At 40.1% G+C, this 25,657-nt stretch overlaps 2 protein-coding genes across 14 annotated transcripts in view; both read right to left on the reverse strand.

Moving 5' to 3' along the window:
• Positions 1-1,165: 1,165 nt before the first annotated feature.
• On the reverse strand, positions 1,166-19,495 carry vps35 (VPS35 retromer complex component). Of its 2 annotated transcripts, none has more exons than XM_080458934.1 (17): positions 19,407-19,495; positions 13,982-14,080; positions 12,411-12,507; positions 11,139-11,262; positions 9,913-10,095; positions 9,540-9,759; positions 9,327-9,410; positions 8,889-8,998; positions 8,253-8,349; positions 8,009-8,157; positions 6,671-6,878; positions 5,252-5,407; positions 4,621-4,743; positions 4,350-4,529; positions 3,442-3,681; positions 2,790-2,933; positions 1,166-2,061 (listed from the first exon to the last, which is right to left on the reverse strand). In XM_080458934.1, the coding sequence occupies exons 1-17, from the start codon at positions 19,407-19,409 to the stop codon at positions 1,882-1,884; spliced, it is 2,397 nt and encodes a 798-aa protein (XP_080315060.1). In that variant the 5' UTR covers positions 19,410-19,495; the 3' UTR covers positions 1,166-1,881. The 2 variants fall into 2 exon arrangements, with proteins under 2 accessions (XP_080315060.1, XP_080315059.1); XM_080458933.1 differs by having other exon boundaries at positions 13,982-14,089; positions 19,407-19,431.
• A 4,355-nt stretch (positions 19,496-23,850) lies between these two features.
• Positions 23,851-25,657, reverse strand: part of celf1 (cugbp, Elav-like family member 1) — a 39,804-nt gene continuing 37,997 nt past the window's right edge. For 7 of the 12 annotated variants that reach the window (XM_080458313.1, XM_080458309.1, XM_080458312.1 and 4 more), the window contains one exon: positions 23,851-24,676. The gene's annotated coding sequence lies outside the window, so the exon portion shown is untranslated. The remainder of the gene's footprint in view (positions 24,677-25,657) is intronic. The other 5 variants (XM_080458303.1, XM_080458311.1, XM_080458306.1 and 2 more) reach the window with 1 other exon arrangement.

Raw genomic sequence — 25,657 nt, forward strand, 5'->3', positions numbered from 1 at the left:
TTCCCTCACAGCAACAGGATCACGGTTCCACTCCAGGCTTTGGGACGTTCTGTGTGGTTTGCATGCTGCGACTCTGCTCTCTGGATGAATGTTCCACCCTGCAAGGTTAAAAACTGTTGAACTAAAACTGACTGTAACATCCCATCCATTTATCTTCTGTACAGTTTTATTCATTTTTCCACTTCCATCCATTTACATGTCGAACGTGCGTTTAATTGGGCAAAGTGTAATTTGACTCCCTTTATTATTTCATTACGTGTCAGTTGTTACTTTTATATTTAAAAAAAAAAAAAAGTGTTTTAGAAGAGATCAAACATCTGGCCATCCAGCTTTACTAAACAGGGATTTTCTTCGGTGAGAAAAGTTCATGTCACACACGTGTTGTGACGTGCGGTTTTATTAAAATGTAAGTATTATCTGTGTATTATAATGAGATGTTTTACCTCGTGCTCACTTATGAAGAGACACGGTTCGGGCTCGCAGGTTAAGTCTCCTCGCGATATCAGAGGAGTTTTTATTGTATCACTTGAAATGAAACCAGTTATCTACGGTTCTAATAATAAAGGCTTTACACAATAATAGAAACGGTTTATTCTGAATTTATTTCACTTCACAGAACAAAATAACTGAAGTAGGTTCAGGCACGAGTCAGACATGCAGGAATCACCCGTTTATCATTTCCAATGATTATTGAGAAAGAAGTGGAACTTCTCTATCAGGAAGTGTAATTAGTTACTCATTCTCAGGTCCTTACATAACACTGCACATAATGATACTGGCTATAGAGTAATGGGGTTGAACAGGTAATATGTTTGCTGAATCTGAGCTATATCGAAGTGTTTTTCTTTAGTGAATAGAGCCATTAAAAGTAGTTGTCTTGTTAATGGCTCGTAAGTTATTCTACTGCATCTCGGATGGATTTAAGGTAGAAAACCAGGATGCCACTGAGCTTCACCTGCAGTTTTTATGTTGGTTTTAGTTTTTTTTTTATCTGTTTAATCTTGTTTTAACTGGTCTACAAACATTTCTCCAGTTCAGTTGAAATGAGGAACATTTCTCATCAGTTTAAATGTTTTTTAAGCAATTAATTCATAATTTACAGTTAAGTTGCTGACGTGTGTAAATAAGTCAACAGGCAAACAAAAAAAAAAAAAAGATGGAATCGTAAAGTTAATTTCATTTTATTTCAGTAAATGACAGTGATAAATTCTGTTTATTTTGCATCTTTAACTGATTTACAAGAGGGTTTAAACACGTATTTAAAAGCAGAAAAAAAAACAAAGAAAAAGAAAACGCCTCCAGCAAATCAACAACAGCTAAAGAAAGAGAAATAAAGAGATTCTGACGCTGCGACACACGATACATCATTATAATTATATACTCTGTCAACCACCGTACAATCCTCAGGAGGAGCTGCATCAGTCCCACAGGACAGTGATACTGACAGAGGGGGGTCGGTGGTGGTTTTGGGGGGGGGGGATTACAGACCTCCTCTGTAGTTAGTGATGTCTGTAGAGACTAATCTGAAGAACTGTGGTCTTACAAGCATGAAGCATGCGAACACACCGGAGCTCCGAGCAGGTCGGCCCATCCAGGACACAGACAGGCCAGGAATGCTTACTGAGATGGAGAAAACAATACGGATCTGTTGGAAAGATGCACACACACACACACACACAGGAATGATGGCGGGGGGAGGGGCACACGGCGCAGACACATGAGGATCAAAATAAAGGACTGACGTCTTTCAGCTCATCTCGATATTTATTATTTTTTTTCTTATATTTCTGGCCTACAGAAGAATGTGGTGTGTGAGTGTGTGTTCTTCCGAGTATGTGTGTGTGTGTGTGTGTGTTGTGGAAACAGTGAAACTGGGAGGCTCTAAAGCACAAGGCCCTCGTAGGCGGGGCCCTCGGACTCGGGCGACTCCCTCTGCAGGCGGAGGTGCTCCAGTGTGTTGTGGAAGTGTTTGTTGATCTGCTCCGTCTCCTCGCTGGCCTCCAGGTTGGGCAGATCTTCCCGGATCTTTTGGATCAGCTGGTTTAATACCTGCACCGTCACCTGGAAGAGAGAGAGAGAAACCCCCTTCAGTAAAAACAACCCCGGAGCTACAGATGATTTAATGAGCAACATCTTGATAAGAGAATGTTTCAGTTGTGTTTTCAGTGGTTCAGAGCACCAATGTGTCAACGGACACACAAAGCGCAACTAAAGTTTTTAGTTTTATATTGAAAACGTTAAGTAAACATGTGTTAGTGTTATATTTTTGCGTCTGAGACCCTGACATTTTCTTTTTTTTTTAATAAACCGGTGACTTTAGTAGATTTTTGCCTGACTCCGCTCCGTCGGTTTGATCAGCATGTCAAGAACTGAAAGGAAGTTTCTTGGGAGCATTCAGAAAAGTTCTATGACCATTTAAATATGTTTTATATTTTTAAATACATTTTTTTGTTTGAATTAAAATCAATATGTTGACATCCTGACTCTAGTTTGGACCACAGGAGGGTTGAACAGGAGCTTAGAAAGAATAAAAAAACTTTTTAAAAAATTTAATAAAACTGCCTGCAGTTCCTGAATCGTCCACAAACTGAATTCGCTGCAACAGTTTGTTTCCTTAAGACAGTAATTTGCCTCATTGATCTGAACAGAGTCCAGGTACAAACACCTGAAGAACAGCTCCATTTCTTTTATTTTTTCTTTTCCTTCTTTCTCATCCTGTGTTTTCACTTTCTTTGTCCTTGGTGTGTGTTTGAATAGAAGTTGTGTCGTGATGTGCAGACGTGTCGCACCGCGTCGTTTTCTCTCTCGTAGAAGCAGACGTATCTGTTGAGGATCTCGATGAAGAGCTGCACTTGCAACGAGGGGTCCATGCACTGGTTGGCGATCTTCAGAGCCTTTTTCAGACACTCCATCACCCGCTTCCCGTCACGGATCTGAAGAGAGGGAAATACATCCAGGCACTACTTTCTCTGATCCGTGAATTCATAACTAAATGAATTAAAAGTCTAATTTGAATCTATTGGTTTGAATGTATTTCACAATAAAATCAAAACGCTGACAGTTGAGCTTCCAAATTCATTTTCACTTCTCTCCATTCAGGTTCAGTTTTTTGATTAAATGCATTGAGCCACACGTCTAGGATCTGGTGTCAGGTACCACTAGTCAAACAAAGATGGAAGGAGGTTGATTTGACGACAGCAAAGTGCTTTCATTTTTTTTTACGTGGCGTAAACACCTCTGATGCAAACAATTACTGGAAATGTACTGTAACTATAAAGTGGCCCGCTGGCACACCGGGACAAATCCTGGTGAGCCGACGTGACGGTGAAAACAGTCCGAGATGAATGGCAGAAAATATCCTCAGGATTTATTAGGATGCTTTTCTGTAAAGAAAGAAAACCTCAAACTCTCAACATGAACAGAAACGATGTAGAAAGGTACCTCCTCGCCGTTCTTGTCGGTGCTGCGTCCAGACCAGAAGAGGTGAGCACAGATGCTGACGGCTCTGCACTGGTCGGGTTTCTTCAGCAGTTTGGACGCAGCCAGCGCGCACTGAGTCCTCAGAGGCTCGTGGTTTTCCTCGCTGAAGCAGCGCATGCGCTCAAAGGTACCGATGATCAGCGTGATGGCCGCCAGCTGGGCTTTGGAGTCGCTGATCTCGTCCTCGTACAGGGAGAAGGCCTGAGGACACGGAGTTAGCATTAGCATTAGCAGCTGCAGCGGCCTGCAGTCGTCACTTTACACCAGCGAGACCGGGGTTCAGATAAAATTATTTTTAACCTTCGTCTCTTATCTCGTACTTTTGATGTGACAAATGAAAAATGAAAGATCGGTTCAGTCATTTGTCAGCGAAAATATGAATCACATCCTAACAAGTCAAACAACAAAAGGTAAAAGGTGAAAGTGTGACATGGACATGTAACAGGTAAAATAGGTAAAACTGCCAAAAGAAGAACTGAAACAGTGCAGATGGATAACACAACTAAAATATAAAAAACTGTTACACAGATTAATAAAAACAAAAACTAACAAAAGAGCAAACATGGCTGAAACAGCCAGACGGCTAAAACTGCAAAACACATAAAATGGCAAAAATTGCTAAAGAGCTAAAATACTGAAAAATGCAAAAGATTGAAAATGGATAAAAAATACTAAAGAGTAAAAGGTAGCTAAACATGCTAAAGAATCAAAATAGTGAAAAATGCTAAAACAGCTAAAATGTCAAAGTAGCTTAAGTCAAGTTTTGGGGAAAGCTTCAGAACTTCACACTAGGTTTTGTGAAGCAGGCGAGAACGTCTCTCTGGATGATGAAGGAAGCCGACGTCCAGTTCAGGCGTCACTGTCGTTACCTGCGACATGAACTCGTAGGCCACTGTCTCGTGGTTCTCAAAGCCGATTTCCCCCGCAGCCAGCGCCCCCTGCAGGAAGAGTCGCAGTGGCAGCTCGGCCAGCTCCGCCTTGATAAGAGCACTGATGGTCTGGTGGGCGAAGGAGAAGATCTTTTGGCACTTTTTTTCCCACTTGTCGTCCTGATGAGAGACAGAAGTCGACCATATAAATCCATGACGAGGGGCAGGACCATGAGAGGGTATTTACAGTTGTTTTATGGGCCGCACTCACCGTGGAGGAGTTTTCCTTGTATCTGAAGGCCAGCTGGTAGGCAGCAAACACCAGAGGAGGCAGCGTGTAGCGGATCCTCTGGTTTCCACCGGCGCCAAAGTGTTTCCGTGCCGTGTTCAGAATCTACAGGATCACAAACCACAAGGACCATCGATCAGAGAACAGAGAGCACCGGGACACTGGAAACTCAAAAAGCATAGAGACTTTTAATGAGAGGGTTTTCTATTACAGTGACAATCTTCAGATAGACCCTGTATCAACCCTCTACACCAGGGCCGGCTTGTTATACTGTAGAGGAATTGTGGAAAAATGAGGAAGCTACAACTATGATGACAGTATGTTAATTCATTGACATCCCGATGTTTACACGTGGACAACAACAAATCAGGGCTAAAAGCAGGTCCGGAAGACTTGCAAAATTCAGGTTTTTCTGTTTCATGTCACAAAAACAATCAATTAATTAACAGAAACCTCTTCTGCTCAGTGTCTGAGGAGTTTTAGCGTCCTTAAGAAGAAAGAGGCATTTAAAGACAGAATCTGTTGTGATTAGTGTTTTAGAAAAACTTGGGAGGAAGTAGCAGTTGTAGATCCACAAATGAGAAAAGCCCTAAAAAAAACCCAAAACCCTCACAAGATACTGTTGATCTGGGTCGTCCGAGTGCAGCAGATGGATGAAACGGCCCACGAGGCTCTGCTCCTCAGCGAAGTCCTCGGGGTCAGGATCGTCTGCTGGCTGGTCCGGTTGGTCTTGGATTAGTGTGGATACCAAGTTCAAGATGGAGTCCACCTAGAAAACATTCACAAAGGTCACATTTAATTTTCTTTTTACAAAAAATAAAAACAAACTGATCATATAAATGAATGAGAAGAAAAAAAACAACAATGATTCTCAACATGGAGCACGGAGGAAGGAGCATCATGATGCACGGCTGCTTTGTGAAGCATTGTGGGTCGTTACTGTTAAACAGCGGTGAAAAAATTGCAAGTCATTTTAGACAGTGTCTTGAAATATGATAAACAAAGCGACTTGGTTGTGTGGGTTTGTCTTTAATCAACTTGGCTTTTAATTCAAAGTGAAAGTCTTTCTGAAACAGGAGGATCCAGAAATACTGTGACGCTCAGTCGTCACTCTCATGACTCCAACTTGTCCAAAACGGTGCTCGCTCTTTAACGGAAACGTCCCGACGTGAACATCTTACTCCTGTGATTCAGTTTCTCACAGCTCATTTAGGAACAGATTTAAAGCTCCTACTTTTATTTTGAAAGCCACTCGTGGCCTTGGTCCACCCTCCCCGTCTCTATGGTGACGGTGCATTCACTGTCACTGTCACACTCGTTTAAATCAGGTGAGTTTGAAGATGAGATTTAAAAAAGTATATTTATATTAAACAATGTCAGTCTGCTGCAAATGCCTGAATGTTTTTGTTTGTACAGTTTTTAAATTTTTTTTAAATGACGTTTACTTGTTTCTAACTGTATTTTTAACATGTGTATTGCACAGTGACCTTGGGTGTGTTGAAAGGCGCCGATAAATAAAAAGCAGTTGTTACTTTTATTATTACAAGTTCAAAACGTATTTAAAGTGGCTTTCAATGTATAGTATTTACCGTTTATGTATTTGTAGATTTTAGAGTATTTCCATTCATTCGTATTGTGTTTTTGTGTATTATGTATTCCGGTTCATATTATTCCACTCAATCTGATGCAAGAGGGTTTTATGGATGCAAAGTGATTGATTGGTGGATAAAATCCAGGTTCTACCCTCACACTCTGGTTTGCATCAGGTTATATTTCATGATCAGTTTATACAGTAAACTGGGACATCTGAACACATGTTGTTGCGCCTGTGTTACGAGAAGTGAAATAATCAAACTTCATTAATGAATAATAATTCTCATCTTCTGCAGGTACGAATCATCAATATTAACCATGGACATAATTCCTGCCTGCTCTGCAGCTGTAATTGGACTTGAAACCCCCGACAGCTTCTAAGAAGCTGCAGACGTCTCTGATCTGTTGAAACATTCCAGTGAAGCCAAACAAAGCCGACCTGCTCCTGGGCCACGATGGTGGTGTTGTAGTCCAGCGTGTTGCTCAGCACGTAGCAGCTCATGCTCTTGCGGGACTCGTAGTCGAAGTACTCGAAGAGCGGCGGGAAGTGTTTGAGCTGCAGCACCATCAGGATGTTGTTGTACGTGTCCACCGGGATCTTCAGCAGGCGGGTGAGCTCCTTGGACACGGCGCTGCTCGTTGCGATGCTGCATGAAGGACGAGGAGAGTTCATTCAGAGGTTTTAGATTTCACTGTCATTATTGAGACCCCGGACCACAGAATTATTGATGCGATTGTTGCCCATCACAATGAGCCAGTTTACGTCTCCAGGTTTATCATATCATCCTCTGACAGGTTAAAGTTCATCATTGGATTGATTTCAGTTGTAAGACTCAAACTTCTTTTTATTGTTTTAACATCTGGTCTTGTCTGGTTGAACAAGGTGAATTCGGCTCTTAGCTTTAGCATTAGCTGTGTTGAGGATTTTCATTTAACGTAACTTCATCTCTTCACTCCAGAACTTTCCCTCCGGCTGTCCGCCTGCCGGCACTTTGCCTTGTACATACTGTATACTGTATACTACCACTGGCTTACCTATATTCATCTTTCGTGTGCCTTAATTTTCCTTTATTGTCATTATTAATATTGTCCTATAGTGCGCCAGTAAAAACAATCCCAGCACTTGTCTGTTTTTTTGTTTTTTAACAAACGGAGAAGTAAAAGAGCAAACTAAATAAATTTAACAGGATCTATGTACAGAGATATGGGAGTAGTTTGGGATGTAGGCGTGTTAGTCTGATTAATCTCACTAACTCCAGACAATCAGATTTCTCATGCTGTTGCACTAAAAGGAACAAGATTTATAGAAAATTATTAAATGTATTGTGATTGTCTTTTATGTTGCTGTGGCACTGTTGAGAACAATTGTGTTCACGGCAAGTAATGAAGTTATCAATGTAGCTTTACTCTGCTCGCCGTCATTTGAAATGTTTTGCTTTGTTTCATTCTATAAAGTCTTCTGAGCCCATCATTAAATCACGAATGATTGGAAGACTGGAGCGATAACTGAGGGGAGCAGAATGGTAATTAAAGTCTTGTTCACCTGATCTTCAATTCTCTGGGTTCAATGGAGTGATTGATTACAGCACAACAGCTTCACCGTTTCTTCATGAAATTCTAATTTGTAAACGATGCAGATTGCATCAAGCTAAGTTTGAAAAGTGGAATGTTTGGTTTTATATTTCAAATAGTGGAAGACTGAAGTAAAGTCCCACATGAAGCCAGAACAGGACAGCCTGGTTGAGGTTTCAGAGTGTTGAGGACTGTGCTGACGTACTGTTCCAGGTTGAGCTTGTTGAATATCTCCACTGTACTCTCCAGGACCTTGTCCACATAGTCAACGCGCTCAGGGTAGCACTTCATTGCCAAGTTGATTAGAGACACTTGAAGAGACACCACGTCCTCTGATGGCATGTCCTGGCGAGACTGTGGGAAGAATCACAGGAAGAAAAACATCCGCTCAGTTTATTCAACACTTGGGTTAGTGTAAAGGTCAAGGTGTGAAGCTAAATGAAATTTACCTGAATGACTGTGGCCACCTGCTGAGAGAAGATGTCGAATAGTTTGATTTCGGCCGGGATTCCCGGGCCGTCTTCTCGATGAGCAAACAGAGCAAGTCTGAAAACATTTTAAATCGTATTTTATGTCCAGTAACTAATGAGATAAACTACCAACATGAAAGCAGTTCCTAGAAAAGAGTATAACCTTTATTCGAGGCTGCGAATGCAGCTTCTTGAATACATTAGCACTGAGGATTAAAATAAAAGACCCATAACGCAGAATTTAGCACATTTTACAGCAAGATATTTTAAAAATGGTGTGTGATTAAGGAGCCATTTGAAGATTTTAATCACAATCTGTAACAATTATATTGGATAAATGAGTGACGTGACAAACTAGGTGTTGCCTTTCTGCTCTACGACAGTTTTCATATAGTAACATGTCATTTTCTAAAGCCGTATACACGAGATTGTTGATCACCAACTCATACAGACGTTGATGTTAATACATTCCTACAGTGCACAAAGTACACAAACTGTTGATTTATTCTACTGTTGAATTAATTTAATTGTGACAAATTCAATTTCACTTGATGTGAGCATGGCAAGATGGCTTCACTCAACATCTTCTGGCTTCGTTAGATCAGAGAAACGTACCTGTCGATGAGGGCGATGATGATGTTTTTTACATTAACGTGTTGATGGAGCTCAGCACAGGATCGGAGGAAAGGATTCAGAGTTTGAAGGTGGAACTCGTCTGGAAAAACCTACAAAGACCACAGTGTTGTTTAGTTATCTACATGCTAAGCATTATTAAAGTGATATACTGATTAACAGAACGCTCGGTCCCTCGGTGCACAATACGCTTCGGGCTGCGCGGAAATAGAAAACAAAACCTTGTATCGGTGCATCCCTACTACAGATACACATTTTATTGTAACCAACTCATTGTTAGTAGATTATAGTCCATCCACATTTTGTTTCCACTGTTTTTGATGTAAAATCGATCCGTTTTGTATTCATGTATTCACAAAGCGTTTCGGCATGTTGAGGATTCAGAGTTTAAGAGAGGAGGACGCTCTCCTCTGCGTCTACCTGAATGATGCACTCCATGAGATATTCCTGGGCCAGCGAGTCTCTGCAGTTCACCACCTGCTCCAACACTCCAGCAAGCACAATCTGCTCAATTCAAAGAGAAAACACACTCAAACAAAACATCCCCAAACATTCCTGAAAATCTGATGACGGTCTCTACTGCATGAGCTGTTCTCTTAACAACACTTGTTCGGAGACGGTTTCAAACCAGACCTGCTTGTATTTCTCCACGTTGACGCCCTCCAGCTGGCTGAGGCGAACCAGGTTGGTTCCCACCAAGATGCGCAGCTCCTGCCGCTCCTTCTCCCTCTTCTCTCGGTCGCGGCTGTGACCCTGATGCTGCATTCGAACCCACAACTTGTTCATCTCCGCAAAGTTCAGCAGCACAAAGTCGATGGAGTCGTTGATTTCGCCAGTCATCTCCTCCGTCCCCCTGCAGAGTAAATGGTAGACTTATTCAAACACTAAAGTCAGTTCATTCAAGAATCTGGTTCACTTTTTAAATAGCACCACTTTATTGCCGTTACATTTGTAGAACATGACACAGTGAGCAGTGGATCAGACAGCACGTAGCACTCGTCCTTACTCTGCCTGCTCTCCGTCATCCGGCAGGATGTTGCGGGTGCACTGCAGCAGGTAGTTTCGCAGGAAGAGGCCCCTGAGAGGGTGCTGGACCCCACGACACATCTCAACCAGGTCCTTCAAAATGTCTTTACGGGACTGAGGGAAGGAGCGGACGTACACCACGCCCACCGTGATCAGCAGGTAGCTGCAGGGACACACAGAAGAAAGAAAACCGCAATCCATGGGTTAATGCTTCAAAAATAACTTAAATTGAAAAACTAGAAGAACAACATTTATGGTGAAAGGACTTTTACTATGTATAGCACATGCTCAGTCACAGTAACACACACAATCATTTACACACCAATGAGGACAGCTGCTGCACAAAGTGCTCATACAACACCGACAGCAACCCAAAGCGTAGTGTTTTTGCTCACATGGACAGTTCAATATGGCGGTCCAGGCCACCAACCTTTGTGAAGACTCAAATGCTCAACTCTAAATATGCAGACAGAGACAGGCGGGGCCTTCTGTCTATCTTTTGTGGTCATTATTATGTAATTTGGTCTGTTCCCCAGGAGTTCAGCTGTGTAAGCAAACCGAGTAATACTACTAGTGACCTGCAGGGGCAGCAACTCATGTGTGACCAGAAGTTAAAACTATGTAATCATATCCCAAGACAACATTTTTAATATAACTTGCATCATAAATACCCTTTTTATTAGTTTTTAACCAATTTCATGACTGTTTGGATTAGAAACATTTTCCTACATAAAGATAACATGCACTGCCCTCTACTGAACGTATTGATTAACAACCACACAAATGCAAGAGAGAAGCATGACGATTGAAAGGCACAGTGAGTAATTCACTTAAAGGAAGCATATTTGGACTTTTATACCAACTGAGCCCAAGTCAATTTAAAATAAAACTAGTAAAAATAAATGCAAATTCAAGAACACTGTGATTTCAGACAACCCAAGGATGAAAAGTACTCTGTATACAGCGAGTGAGGTAACTAGGATATAGTAGTGGGTGTATTTCGGCAGTTGTGCTTCGTTTGCAGTCAATCTTTGGATAAAAGACGCTGGAAACATCCCTGAGATTTTGCTCCATTTTAACGCGACGACGTTGGAGAACTTCCATCTGTTCTGTGTGTGAAAGTCCCAGCAGGTTGTGAAACATGAGACCTTCAGTTCTCTGAGTGAAGCTGCTTCATGTCTGAGGGCGGCTCGGTGAGCTACTCACAGTCGGGGGATGATGTTCCCTGCATACTGGACCAGCTCGTACAGGTCCGCCACCTTGCGTCCTTTGGTGAACTCGTCGGTCAGGTAGACCTCCAGGTAGTGCAGCTCGTCAGAGATGGCCATGTCTGAGAGCAGCTCAGGACCAAGACAAACAACAGCAGCTCCACTTCAATTCTACACAACAAACTCCTCAGACACTATATGGAAATGCTCCGTATCATTTTTCAGTACAGGACTAAAAATGAGTATTTGTTTGAGACTTTGGTTTTCATTGCTGGAAGAAGCCAAATAAAAAATAAAAAAAGGTTTGCTCACAGTGGATTTATGTACAATTTCAAATAAATGCACTATTTCTGTCCTGTTTTATTTAATCAAACATTTCTAATAATTTAAACATAGCTGAAGGATATACATTATGACATCCAAGCTCGTCATGAATAACTTGATTGTGCATTAAAGGAACAGGATAGGACATAAATTATTGTAAGAAAAAAAAATATATAAAAAAAAAATTATTTGTTGGGTCTTATAGCTTCACATCGTTACACCATTAGTATACCCTGCATACATGTTTTTTTCTTTGGGAATTATTCTTCCTACATTCACTGTCGCACCATCCTGATCCAGATTTATCACTTATACATACAAACATTCCTCTATATCAGGAGGCAGGCCTGTGGGTCAACGCTGGCCTACAAGAGGCTCCAATGGAGAAAAAAACACTAAGAAAATAGTGAAAATTTTAAAAAAGACATTGATTTCCAGCTTGTGGCATTGAGTTTGGATTGTGTCTTTTGGACATTAAACTGTATTTTGCACCAGAAGGTTTGATGAGAATCGGCTTTATGATGAGATTTTAGTCATTTTCTATAGTAATTGTTTTTGTGAAAATATGGACATTTTCCTCACGTATACTCTGTGCCTCAAGAAAGAAAAGTTTAAAATGAAAGATTATCATGGCACTATTTTACCAGTCTGGCCCACTCAAGATGAAATTGGACTGTATGTGACACCTGAACTAAAATGTATTTGATACCTCTACTCTGTATAAAAATAAAATACATTAAAAAACAGGAAGTAAAAATAGCTGATACAATGTGTGGAATGACAATTTAAATGTTGTCGTTAGTAAAGGAGCAACTAGAAAAATAAAACAAAACTGATGTGAAATAATTGAATGAGTGAAATAAGAGTAGGAAAAAAAACCCATAAAAGAAATGACATAAAGGATCAGTCCAAAGTTTTGGAGCAGTGTTTGATCTGTGAAGGATACAGAGCTCGTAGTAGCTCTTTGGAGACAGCATGGACGTGCGCAGCTCTCCCAGCATGTTGGAGGCGTGTTTCAAAGCGTCCATCAGCTTGTTCTTGTCCTGCAGGTCACACACAAAACTTTTAACAGCATGGTTTAAACAAATAATGTGTGAGAACAAAAATGAACATGTGAGCAAACCCTTTATTAGAAATTTATGAAAAACAAGAGACATGATTGATAAGCAGCAACAGAAATATTCACTGTGTGAGACACAAAAGTTATTTCATAACCATATTGACAAAAATGTGCTTATAAACAGAATTGAATCTGTGGAGAACTACAACTAACTTAAACCTGTTTGTTACTGCAGCAACACGCACATATCAAATAATCTTATGGATCAGACATATATAGTAGGTGACAGCAACAGCTTTCAAAATAGTTGGGACACATACAAGGTTAAAGCAGGAGAACTTGAAATACAGCAGTAACATGTCAGGAGCAAGTAATCAGCCAAAACATTATGACCAGCTGCTTAATGTCATGTAGATCCAACTTTTTCTGCTAAAACAGCCCTGATCTGTTGATCCTGACTCCTGCGCTGGTATCTGGCAACGAGATGTGAGCAGCAGATCTTTATGTCCTGGAAGTTGTGATGAGCAGCTTCACGGATTAGACTTGTTAAACCACAGATGCTGGATTAGCGATCTGAGGAATCTGGTTTGTGACATGCTGCATCATCCTGCCGATAGCGGCCATCACGGATGACCCTTTTCTGCGACAGGGTGCACGGGGGCTGCAACAATGCCCGAGTAGGTCAGAGTGATATTCACATGGACAGCATCAGTGAAAGCATCATATTGCTTCCAACAGCTCGCCTTCTTCCCAGAATTCATCCTGGTGCACACATGATGTAGAAGCAGTTTGCATGCGCAGGAGTCAGCACAGGCGCCCTGACTGGTCTGCAGCCTGATGTGCAACAAAGGCGGAACACGGGCTGCACAATAGCAACATGGATACAGAACGACTTAACTGCAGTAAATTATATTTACATGCACGAAGCATTCATGCGCTGCAAATTCTAAATTGTAGACTTGTGCAATTAAATCATTAGTAAATCACAAAAATTGTTCAAACAAACTAAATTTCTAATGTTTGACAGCAAGAAGCACAAATCGGAAATTTTCAAACATCATATACTTAAGCCTTTTTCATTACAAGTCATATCTTTGTAGACATATTTGGTAAGATTTTCACATATTGCACATTGATCCTGCAGCCTTTATGTGTTCTGACTTTTCTCTATTAGAAGCAGGATCAACTCCTGCAGCTACACAAGCTCGTCCACTCAGCTGAGCGTGTATTAGCTTCATCCTCCAGGTGCATTAGTGAGTCTGGGCCGTCCACAACTTGTGCAGCTTCAGAGATGCTCTGACCAAGTTGTGTAACAATCCCATGCTTCAAAATTCAAATGTTCTCTAAATAAACCCCTCCAACCACCAGGTGCCATGATAAACAGATCAAAATGTTATGGATGTAGGTTACAACTCAACCTTTCAAAGAAGAGCGCAGAGGAAAGGGAGAAGTCCTACCAGGCATCTCTTCATCTGAAAAGACTGGACCTTCACAGCCTGCACAGCTTCATCCAGAAGCTTCTCCTGCTCGTCCTGGGGGGACTGCTGCGTGGCTGGCTGCAACGACAACACACACAAACACACAAGCAGCAGAGTTTATCAACCGGCATGTTCCTCCAAAATCAGCTCGGACGTCAAAATGTTAAGGAGACAACCCGAGAGGCACCATCATGAAAATATACATGTTGGTTTTAGGCCATTTTAAACATTAATGTACAAAATGTGACACTAAAAGTGCCTGAAAATCTAAAAATTGTATAATAAGAGTCAGATTTGGAGCGAGGTAAATATATGGATTTTGAGTCTAAAGTAACACGTCTCCTGCAAATTATCAAATAAAGCTGCAAAATGAATAAATCGTTATGACATCAACATCTCACAAAGAACTGAACCGCATTAACTTTCCACACGCTGAGCATTACTCATATCAAATTTAGTTACTTTGATTTTCTTTTATGGGTTTTATTAGGCTCTTTATTTTGTGTACAGCACTTGTTTAAAAGTGATTTACAAATAAAGATGGAATGGATTGAGATTGATGCTTTGTAAAATAAAGACAGAATTACAAATGCAAAAGATGTGCAAATAAGTTAACAATATTGTGGAATTGACGGCCCTGATTATTAAATACCTGACGAACACAGGGTCAGAAGCACACACATCGAGAAGAAAGGACCAAAAAACTAAACAAAAAATTGCTCGAAAACAAAAAGCAAGTATTTAATTAAAATATCATCATTGCAACAGTCTCTTCATTGCTTGATTAAGGTTTTTGTGTCAATGTGGCCTGATGTCATCCAAATTCCAGTCTGAATAATGGTCCCACATCGTCTGTTCCGTCTGTCTGGAGGATTAACTCCCTCGTGGGACTTTTATTCTGCTCTGGTTATTGATGCAGACGTCCTCAGTGATCATGCGACTTGAAGCATGATCAACTTGCAAATCACAGAAAAATACACACTTTATCTAAAAGGTACCAAACAGTATTTTTGGTCACCTAAATTTCAGTTATTGCCTCCTCCAATGTGTTTACTGCACATAATGTATGTTTACCGTCACAGGAAAATCTTCATTGTCAGTTTGTCTTATTTAAAAATTAGGTCGTACAATGAATCGTTAAACATCACCAGACTTTTAATAAGCCGTCATTTGCAGTAGTGTTGAGCTGTGTTACATTGAGGTGTTCTAAATAATTTGCACCTCTGATGTTGAAAATGTTAGAAACGGCTCAATATGTTGAAATCCTGCTCAAAACACCAGGTGAAGTAGAAGAATGTATTATGTTTTTGACATTTTCGGTCACATGCAGTCACTTAAAAGGTACATCAAATCCGATTTTCTTTGTGACATTTTTTTGAAGATAAACATCTTATACTTCTTCAGAAAATCAAACATTAATGTGGTCGTCAGGGTGCAATTTAAGGCCCTGTCCCCATGACAACGTTTCAAGTGAAAATAAATTATTTTTGCATTTTGTTTTTAGAAATGTGTGGAGTTTACATGACAATGTTTTAAAAACAATGTCTGTTCACACCGAAATGGCAGAAACGCTGAAAACTACGCACTTTTCATGCTTGGCCACTAGTTGGTGCTGTTTGTTTCTGTGATGAAACTACACACACGAGCAGCAGAGAACAATCCGCTCTGAATGTTAACAATGATAGAACACAGACATACGTATAGACAGTCAACCAAGTTGGACCGTTATTACAGTGACTGTCGACGATAAAACTACCGAGTCCCAGGAGAACATAGACTGGGAGTCATGACACTCTGGAGGAAACGTTCTTGTTGTCCTTCTACTGAGCATGTGCAGAACTACTAGTTAGTACAGCATGCGCAATAGCAGTGTTTCAAGAAAAAAAAAAAAAAAACAACAACTGCGATTTCTCTCGTTTTCAACAAGACCGAGTCAGAGCGTTTTCAAAAAGTTGTGTTTTCATTGGCCCCGAGGACCGGTATCATAAAAACAAGAATACATTTTCTGCTTTTGCTTAAAAATGGAGGCCTAATTTCGGAGCAATTGATATGAGTAATCATCTTTTAGTCCCCCGGCTAGCTCAGTTGGTAGAGCATGAGACTCACAATCTCAGGGGTAGTGGGTTCGTGTCCCACGCCGGGCGCCACCTTCCCGTGGGCCCACCACCTGCAGGAAGGTTCTTAAATGGTGCATTGTGATCTGGGTGACAGTGCTCAGACTGTCACCCCCGTGACCCGGAAACGGATAAGCGGAAGAAAATGAATGAATGAATCATCTTTTATCTCTTATTGTGGCCAAACAAATCTTTATTTATAAGCCTAGAAGTTCGGGATAGATACTAAAGGTTTTATTCTGACACTTGCGATGGACTTTCATGACACAATCTTCACACTTGACCTTTAACCAAACAAAATGATGTCAAGTGTCTGAAAGTTTGATTGTAATTATTTTAACCATGGAAATAGTTTGACAGCTGCTGCAAAGCTGCTCACGACTAATACAGAAGCAGCAAAAAATGATCAGTGATCAATGTGACACACACACACACACACACACACACACACACACACACACACACACACACACACACACACACACACACACACACACACACACACACACACACACACACACACACACACACACACACACACACACACACACACACACACACACACACACACACACACACACACACACACACACACACACACACACACACACACACACACACACACACACACACACGGATTGCTATAGAAGTACAATATTGGACCATGTTCACCTCTTACCTTCGTCACTTCCTACACAAAGCTTTCTAAATGCTAAGAGTGACATGTTCTATTTTAGAGGTGGACCATCTTGTCATTAATCAGATTATCCGAGATTGCCCAATACAAGACGGTGGGGTAGTAATTTACACTTTTTTTACAGTGATGAAAGACGTCATGCTACGGCCACTCACAGCCACATAACCTACATTCTGAACACGGCACCTTTAAAACAATGTGACACAGACTTTCAAAACAACACTGACAAACCTTTCATGAAATCTCGTCACTGAGCCACTAAGAACACTTCAGTTCTTAAACTGCTGGTTTCAATACAGAGGTCACAAATAAAACAAATGTATGAAAATAAACTAATACCAGCAGTTCTTTCTACTCAGACATTGACCCGAGCTTCACTTTGTGTGTGACAGAGTGGTTCAGCTTAGTAGTATTTGTCAGATTTTCTTTCAAGAAGAGTTGTTTAATCTGATTCATCACAGCCTTTAAAGTGCTGACCCTCGGTCCTTCAGTCAAACAGTCCTGCTAATGATCAGGTGCTCTGCAGAGCTTGATGAGGAAACATTCATCAGATTAAGGTCCTGTTTACACGAGAACAATCCACTGGAAACTGGATTGTTTTTCCTTTCTTTGTCGTGCAGGCCCAATCAGTATCTGTTGTGTGAGAGAAATGTGTCTCCACTGATCCAGACGATGGCGAAGCGAATATACATATAGCCTAACACAAGAAATTCTAAAATCTTGCTGACTTACTCGCACACGTGCAGAAAAAGTGTGCATGAGCAGCACTGTGCATTTCAGAAAAGAGGCATTTTAATTCTTTACACGGAGATAAAAAGTGGTTCTCTGACTAAACGTTTTAATCTATAAGGGATTGTGATAAAGTGCTGGTTTCAGTGCCTCCGTTTTCATGTAAACAGGAAGAACAACAAACGTTTTTGTACTTGTTGAGTAAATGGGGCCTCAGGCTTATCAAAGAGATGATACTAATGATACTTTGTGAAACTGTAAGGTTAGTATTCTCAATCATTATTTTTCATTCATACACACATCAGCCTCTGACATCCTGAGCTTCAGCATGTTTTGGTCACTCACACCGCTGTATCAGCATCACTAATCACATGCAAGAGGAAGCAGGTTGACCAACCAGAAGGAAAACGGATAAATGGCATCATTGTTGTCACTTTGATAAGACAATTCCACCCACTCTCTGGGTCTTTAACGTCACACTGTGCAACACAATCCCACTTCACTTAAACAAGCGGAGGATTCTTGAAATTATCTCATGATAGAAATGAAATACTGCCACACAACTCTGAGGCTTGCCGACTAAAATGCATGTATGTTCCAAACTCAACCACAGACTGTGTTGAGGTCATTTCAATTCGCTGTCCTAAACACACCTCGACCTCCAGGATAAATACTAAACTACAGGGCAAAAACAAAGCATAAAGTGCACCAGTTGTTTACAGATTAGGACGGAGCTTGATGAAGGATTAAAAAAGACACAATCCATCTTCCTCCTTGAGAAGGAATCTTGTTCATGTCTGGGTAGATCCATGCTCCAATGGTGATTGCTTTCCAAGTATTTATATTTTTGTTAATTTAATACTACAACCTGTGCACATATCTACCAACCAAATACAACCGTAATAAAGGATGTTTATATCCGTCTGCGTTGTTTCAGTCTGTGGTTTCATGCTGGATGTGTGGATAGACGGACTAACTATGTAGCCTGTATTGTATTTAATGTCCTTTTAATGTGTGAAAACCCACGAGCAGCTGCAACACACCTGGAAACTGCAGGACAGAGACCCTCCAGGTCCTGATCATGCAGGACAGAGACCCTCCAGGTCCTGATCATGCAGGACAGAGACCCTCCAGGTCCTGATCATGCAGGACAGAGACCCCCCTGGTCCTGATCATGAAGGACAGAGACCCTCCAGGACCTGAATCATGCAGGACAGAGACCCTCCAGGTCCTGATCACGCAGGACAGAGACCCCCCTGGTCCTGAATCATGCAGCACCGAGACCCTCCAGGACCCCGGTCCTGCCCTCCGGATCCAGCCTCCCGATGAGGAGAACCAGGAAGGAGCAGAAGCTGCTGGATGACTGCAGCTGATACAGACGTGCTCACAGTGAACATTAATGTGCAGGAATGTGCAGTAGCCGGTGTTAGTGCGAGTTTCCGACTCCGTGTTTGTGTTTGTGTCCGGCGGAGTAGGACTGGAAGAGTCCAGAGAAACGTCGCAGCAAAGCGGAACATCATGCTAACAGCAGCTAGCTCCTCCTCTGTCACTGGTTCATCCGGGGAGCGTCAAACTCTCCACTTCGCTCAAAAACACATTAAATACTGAATAGAACTCCCCGGCTGGTGCTTCGAACGTGCCGTGAGCGAGCGAGGCCGGGAGAAAACACGTCTCCAGCAGCCGGGACGTCGTTAGCCGGGCTAGCTGCTGTCAGAGGCGCTAGGCCGAGGCAGCTCCCCGGTACCGCGGAGCCCGCCGACCTGACACCGGCCGCTACACCGAGCACTGCGCACCCCGGGCGGGTACCAGGGGTGGTAGCTGGCGCCGCACGGCTCGGTGTGGTGTTCGCGATGGGCTTACTTACCATGGTGGCTAGAGGTGCTTCAGACGGCTCCGACAAGCTCCGAGAGGCTGGCCTGTCATGTGACTCACATTTACGGTGCGTTCACGGTCACCGCGGAGCGGGCGGGGGAGGAGGCGGGGAGAGCGGGCGGGGCCGCGGTGGATCCTCCGGCTCAGAGCCAACCCAAGTTAACCATCAAAAGCTGTCTTCTTCTTCTTCTTCTTCTTGTATCAAAATATATAATTATATTATATTCAGTTGAGTTTCACATAACAATATTAAATAGTTAAATGTGGTATTTGTCTCGGAGTCTGGTTCAACAGAAAGTCTCCATCATTAAGTCTGGTTCTGCAGTTTGCTTCCTGTTAAACATGTTTTTCAGTGTGAAGTCACATTTTAACACAGAATATTTTCTCCAATGAAACTAGATATAAATAGATTATTTTCTGATGTGTGCAGATTGTCTCATGACAATGATCGGCTATTTTTTCTACTGTTACTCAATATATTGAAACAATAAAAGGAAACATCAAATACTCTATTTATTTAGCACGTTTCAACCTTTTCAATTCCATATTTTGATCATGTTACAATGTTTTAAATACACAATGTGCGTGTGCCAGTGTGTTAAGAGTCCCTTAGTCCCTTAAGTAAGTATTCCCTGGATTTAAAGTTGACATTAAAAGGTTTTATGGGTGAATGAATTATGCTGTATGACAAAAAGTCTTTTTTTCTTCCATGACACAAAACACAACAACTTTCTAAGTTAGGAAACAGTTTATTATCGAAACTAAACAAGCAGGAACAAGAACTCACTGTCATCAGATGCTGTTACAGCTGGATCATACAAACTCATCCAGACGTCAGAAGAAATGTTTTTTCTTTTAATTTTTCCTGAAGAAAGGACTGTCAGGAGCTTTGTTTCCTCCTGTTGTCTCAAACCGCCAGCACACAGACCACATCTATCCTAAAACCTTTAGGCCCTCGGCTCCTTCTCAAAAATTGAGATTGATGGACTGTGGACAAACACGTATCTGATCATTTTCTGAATATCTCTCTTGATCTTTTTGAATGAATTGAATTTAAAATAAACACATTTTTGATACATTTTTGGAAAATGATCAGTTTGGTAACATGTAATGTGGAAGTCAATTACATAGTTTTGCACTAGACATCATAATTGAGTTCAACTCACAAGTAGCCTGTGAGTCAGTTCTGGTCCCTGGTTTATACAGTTTCACTGATTTAAACAGTACTTAAGTGTCATGCAGTTGTTTTTAGTCCAATTATTATATTCTAAATTTGGTTCAAATGCTATTTCAAGCCAGTTTCGGTTCAAATCTGTCAAAGAAAGGAGGACACAGAGGGAGAGAAAAAGAAAGTAAGAAAGATTGAGCTAAAGAAAGAAAAATAACTTTTATAATCCCCTTGGGGAAATTCATTATTAAAATCAAAAAGTCTTTTCTAAAAATAAAACATGATGCATTTCTTTTTTGAATCTTGTGGATTTATTTGGCAAAAAAATGTACTTCTTACTTCCAAGACATTTGAATTATTTTAATATACTATCACAATGTATATCTAATCCCCCCCCAAAAAAACTTCTTAGAAGCACCATTTTCTGATTGTTTCATATTGACATTCCTCACTTGCAATCATTTTAACAAGAAACACTTTTACCTCCTTTTTCTTCTTAAAGCAGAGTTCCTACTTCTATACATTACCCATGACGTGGGCTCACAGAAGGCAGGCTTTTGCTCTGTGTGTTTATAATACTCTTCTTGTTCCTCCTCTGATGAATACTCACCCTGTCACACCAGGAGGAGACCTCCTGCGTTAGAGACGCTCAGATTTCATCAGCAGATCGTCTTCACCAATGTCCCGATTGATGCTTGCTCTTCTTTTTCCCAGGTACGGCTCTCACTGGTTTTCATGTTGAGGTTAATTGTTGTGTGTTGATGATGCATCAGGTTAAGTACTGAGCTTTGTGGCAAAAACAACAACTCATCAAATCTATAGTTTCAATGGAAGCAGCAGAATAGACGGTTATTGTCTTGTTATCTGTAAACTAATGTCACACTGACGACTGATGACAAAATGTGACCAAAATCAGCAAGAAAAAGTGTTTGAACAAAACACATTTCCATGTGTAAGGAACTGTAACTTTTACTCGCGCTCACAGATAATGTGGATAAAAGGCCGATCACATTGTTTAGAAAAAGACGCCTCCGGCAGACTAAATGAAAGCTACAGGATTTTTTAATGCATCATCAACAGCAGTCATTGATTCCAACTTGTTGAATATTATATGATTTGAAATAAATACTTTAATAGATGACATCATCTTTGTGCGTTTGAGACGTGTTCTTCCAAATAACAGTGCTTTCTCTTAATTTATGAAAATTGATTTAGATGAGAATTTATAACAATAAACTTAAGTTATCACTGTTCAGTCTCGTTCATGCGCTGACATGTCATATGTCACAACTTTGTGATATATATATATATATATATATATTGCGCTTTCGTGGTTAAACAGAGTTCTTGTTTTAAAGTTGCTCATGATCAACCTGATGTCAATGCGGAGAATGGAAAACAAAATCTCACATTCAGCATTTTTACAAAGAGAAAGACTGAAAGTAGCAAGGAAAAAGTATGACGCAGACATACATACAGTATTGAGTTGTCCGAGGTGATTGTATGCGTTATTTTTGTTTGTTTTTCAATCATAAATCAGTCATTTTGAGTGTTATAGTGGGGCAGTGCAGCTGATGCTGCGCCCCCTCAGGTATGGAGTACTCAGGTTTATATCGTTTTCTCATTGCCTGAACATCTTATAAGAAGTTTTCATGGACCAAACCAACAAATCAATTAATAGGATTATTAAATGTTTTATGAAGACGGTTTGACAATTTCTGGACACACTGGATTCTTCATAGGGACGTGTGTTTGTATTTATTTGGCTATGTATGAAAACTTTAACAGTAAGTAGAATAAGTTGTAACCTGTCTGAATGACAATAAACCTGAAGCCTGAATCTGTACGGTGGAAGGAGCATCAGCATTTTGGGCTGCTTTGTGGTAGTCATGCAGTTATGATCAGGAGCTACTATTTCAGGTTATTAATGGTAAAAGAAGTTAAAATTTCGGGTTTTGTTTTGTTTTTGCAGCACCAGTATAAAGACAGGAAGCAGAATAATTTGCGTGGCATCAGCTGAACTTGAGAGAGAATGAGACGTTTTGTCTGAAAAACAAGTTTGAAGTTAACCTACAAACACTTTAACGCTTGTAAATATGGTTTTGCTATTTCCATCAAAGATGTAAACAAACTGAATTTCTCAAACTCACAAATTATAACTGCTGATATTATTTAAATACTACTTCCCTTAGCCATGTGTTTTTACCTAATTTAGCCATTTATACATATTAAATATGTTTCCCCTTGTGAGCAGTTTCACTTTTATACCCTTTTTTTTAACATTTGGAGCCATTTTAGCTTTTTCAACATTTCTTCTCTCTTCCATTTTAGGAAATTAAGACATTTTAATAATTTGAGCTATTTTAGCTGTTTTAATGTATTTGTCTGCTTTGAGCTATAATTAAGCTATTTAAGCTGTTAAATACATGTTAGCCTTGTTGGAAATTTACCTTAAAGACCTTTTAATCATTTTGAGCTGTTTTAGTAATTTCAGAACCAAATAAATGATTTTAGCCATTTTGACTAGTGAACATCTTTAATAGCCACTTCAGTGAGTTTTTATATTTTCAAACTTTGGCTTTAACAATTTTATTCGTTTGACCTTATTTAGCCACTCTTTTGAAGATCCTCATATTTCACATGTTTTACCATTTTAAAAAGTTGTACTTCTCTTTGCCATGTTCACCAATTGAGTGTTTTTTAACCACTAGTAAGGGTTTTAGCTGTTTTAGTTTCAACTAGTTTTACTTTGGTCTCTATGGTTCTTGTATATTTTTTGCATTTTTTTTGGTGAGGTTAATTTGAATTACTTCAATCTGATTTAGTATTTGTAAGAGTTTGTCATGTCAATTTAATCAAGAATAAAAAAAAAAGGGTTTTGAAGGTGTCTGAATTATGTTATGAATCGTTTTTGTGTGCATTTCTTCCCATGTGGTCACTGTGTTGGAGCACGTCAGTTCACAGCGAGACAACGAAGACCAACGCAGAGGTTTTAACCAAGTTACAAACATCTGAGTAATTAAGGAATGGATTCACAGATAAAACTGTGCTTAGTGTGTGGAGAGAAAAAAATCATCTGGGACAAAAATGACAATTTAAATGAACATTAATAATAGAAAAAATGACAGAAAGTCAACATGTAGATTAATGAAGTGCTAAAAATAAGGAAAACATCTAAACTACACTCTGCTGCATGTGACGATTGTCGCTGTAAATCCTCCATGAACAGATAGTTGAATAGTAAATAGGAGTCAGGAATCTCTAAATAAAAAATTAACAGGCCACCTTTACTTTACATGAGTAGTTCAATTAGTTCCTCCCAAAGTGAGTTTAAAGAAAAAGGAAAATACTGATTGTGCAAAACGCTTGGCACAAGTTTATTTATCAATTTGAACTTAACACAAACTATAATATCACATTTTGCCAAGAATTTCAGTGCAGATATATATAAAAAAAAAAGTATGCATGCCAAATAAAGTAACAAAAGGCTGTCCACTGATTCCCTAAAGTCAAAAAAAAAAAAAGATGATAATAAACTGAGTGAAATTTTCTTCCAAAGGAGAACATTTTCTGAGCTTTAGTTTTTTTTTTTTTTTTTTACAGACAAACTAACTTGATTAAACTGCATTTAACTCCCTCGACACACACACACACACAGCAGCACCCACACAAAATCATATCTGAAGATCACTTTGTCCACCACAAAAGAAGAAACTCTGAGGAAGGGGGCGCTGGAAGGGCTGCTGCACCACTCCGCCAATGAAAACAAAACCAAACTCACAAGGCAAAAAAAAAAAAAAAAAACTGGAGTGGTTACATCAGCGAGCTCTAGAAAAATAGACTTTCCTTTTTTGCTTGGAGTATTTTATTGATTTTCTTTTTTTATTAAACTATGGAAACATGTTCAGTGGCAGTCTTTCTAGGGCCCGTGTCGGGAACACACACAGGACGTATGAGGAAACAGGAAAAACAAAAAAACCTCCCCAAACACAAGGTCAAATGTGAAACTGGAAGCATCAGAGAAGCGCAGAGGACAAGGACTGGACGATGAACTGTGACGCCACATCAACATGCTAGGGCAAACAGGAAGAGATCTAGAAAAAACAAAAAGGACAACAGGGAGACAAACTGGGGTTAAAAACAGCGAATGGGGCACAAGACAGGAGAAAGAACAGAGAGACACACAGTGATCGAGTGAGAGAGTGTGTGTGTGTGTAAGTGTGCTACTCTCTACAACAATCAGGTGAGACACATGCAGAACTGACACAGCACATGTAGGACAGTCTGTGATCCCGTATGGAGGCTAAAAAGTGCCACTGTAATAATCATCATTGGCATTAAAGCTGTATGGACAAAAGCCAAGGTCAAAAAAAATATATATTTTTTTCAAATTTAAAATAGCAAAAAATAATCAGTGCAGAAGTGTGGAAAAAAAAAAGATGTTTTAAATGTTATGTCATCTTTACTCATTGAAGTATTTTATGTATACAATAGTGATAAACTGATCTGGGCCAAATTGTGTGTATTTGAACATGTATGTATGTGCATGTTTTTAATAATTCTTTGGGTATTCCAGAATTTTATCTCTTTTCATACCTGTTTAGTCTATTTTCACTGTTTCACTGACAATTTTATTGTAAAAACCAACCAACAATGACAATGAAGTTTCTAGTTGAATCTAATTTGAGCTTCTTCTTTCTTCCGACTTAGCCGATCACCTCTGCGGTTTTATTGTGAGAAACAACTACAACATTCATAAGAAAATATAATTTATTTAAATATTTTACTAGTAATGTAGTAAAAACTGGTCATATGTAAACTTGCAGCTATTGAGCGGTTCATCAATTCTAAAGCTTAAAAACAGATAATGTACTTTTTAAAAGTGTGTTTTAAAATACAATTTTAAGAGAAACCAAAACAGTTGTGAGGGGACATTGTAAAAATGATGAGCTCAGTTTTTAACTGTACAGAATCACAACATATTATTACACCAGTTATGGGCGATCAGCACTGAGGAAGAGCAGCGTAGTCGCAGCTCGCCTGGCCTCTGCAGTCATCACTTTACACTCTGTGGA

This window comes from Lipophrys pholis, assembly GCF_963383615.2.
Source record: "Lipophrys pholis genome assembly, chromosome: 2".
Lineage (NCBI taxonomy): Eukaryota > Metazoa > Chordata > Actinopteri > Blenniiformes > Blenniidae > Lipophrys > Lipophrys pholis.

Excerpts from the sequence above, each read along its gene's own strand:
- vps35 (XM_080458933.1), bottom strand. Across the intron at positions 10,096-11,138 it reads GGGAACATCATCCCCCGACT|CTACCTGCTGATCACGGTGG; the intron begins GTGAGTAGCTCA and ends GTGTCCCTGCAG. Across the intron at positions 9,760-9,912 it reads GATGACGGAGAGCAGGCAGA|GGGGACGGAGGAGATGACTG; the intron begins GTAAGGACGAGT and ends TTTACTCTGCAG.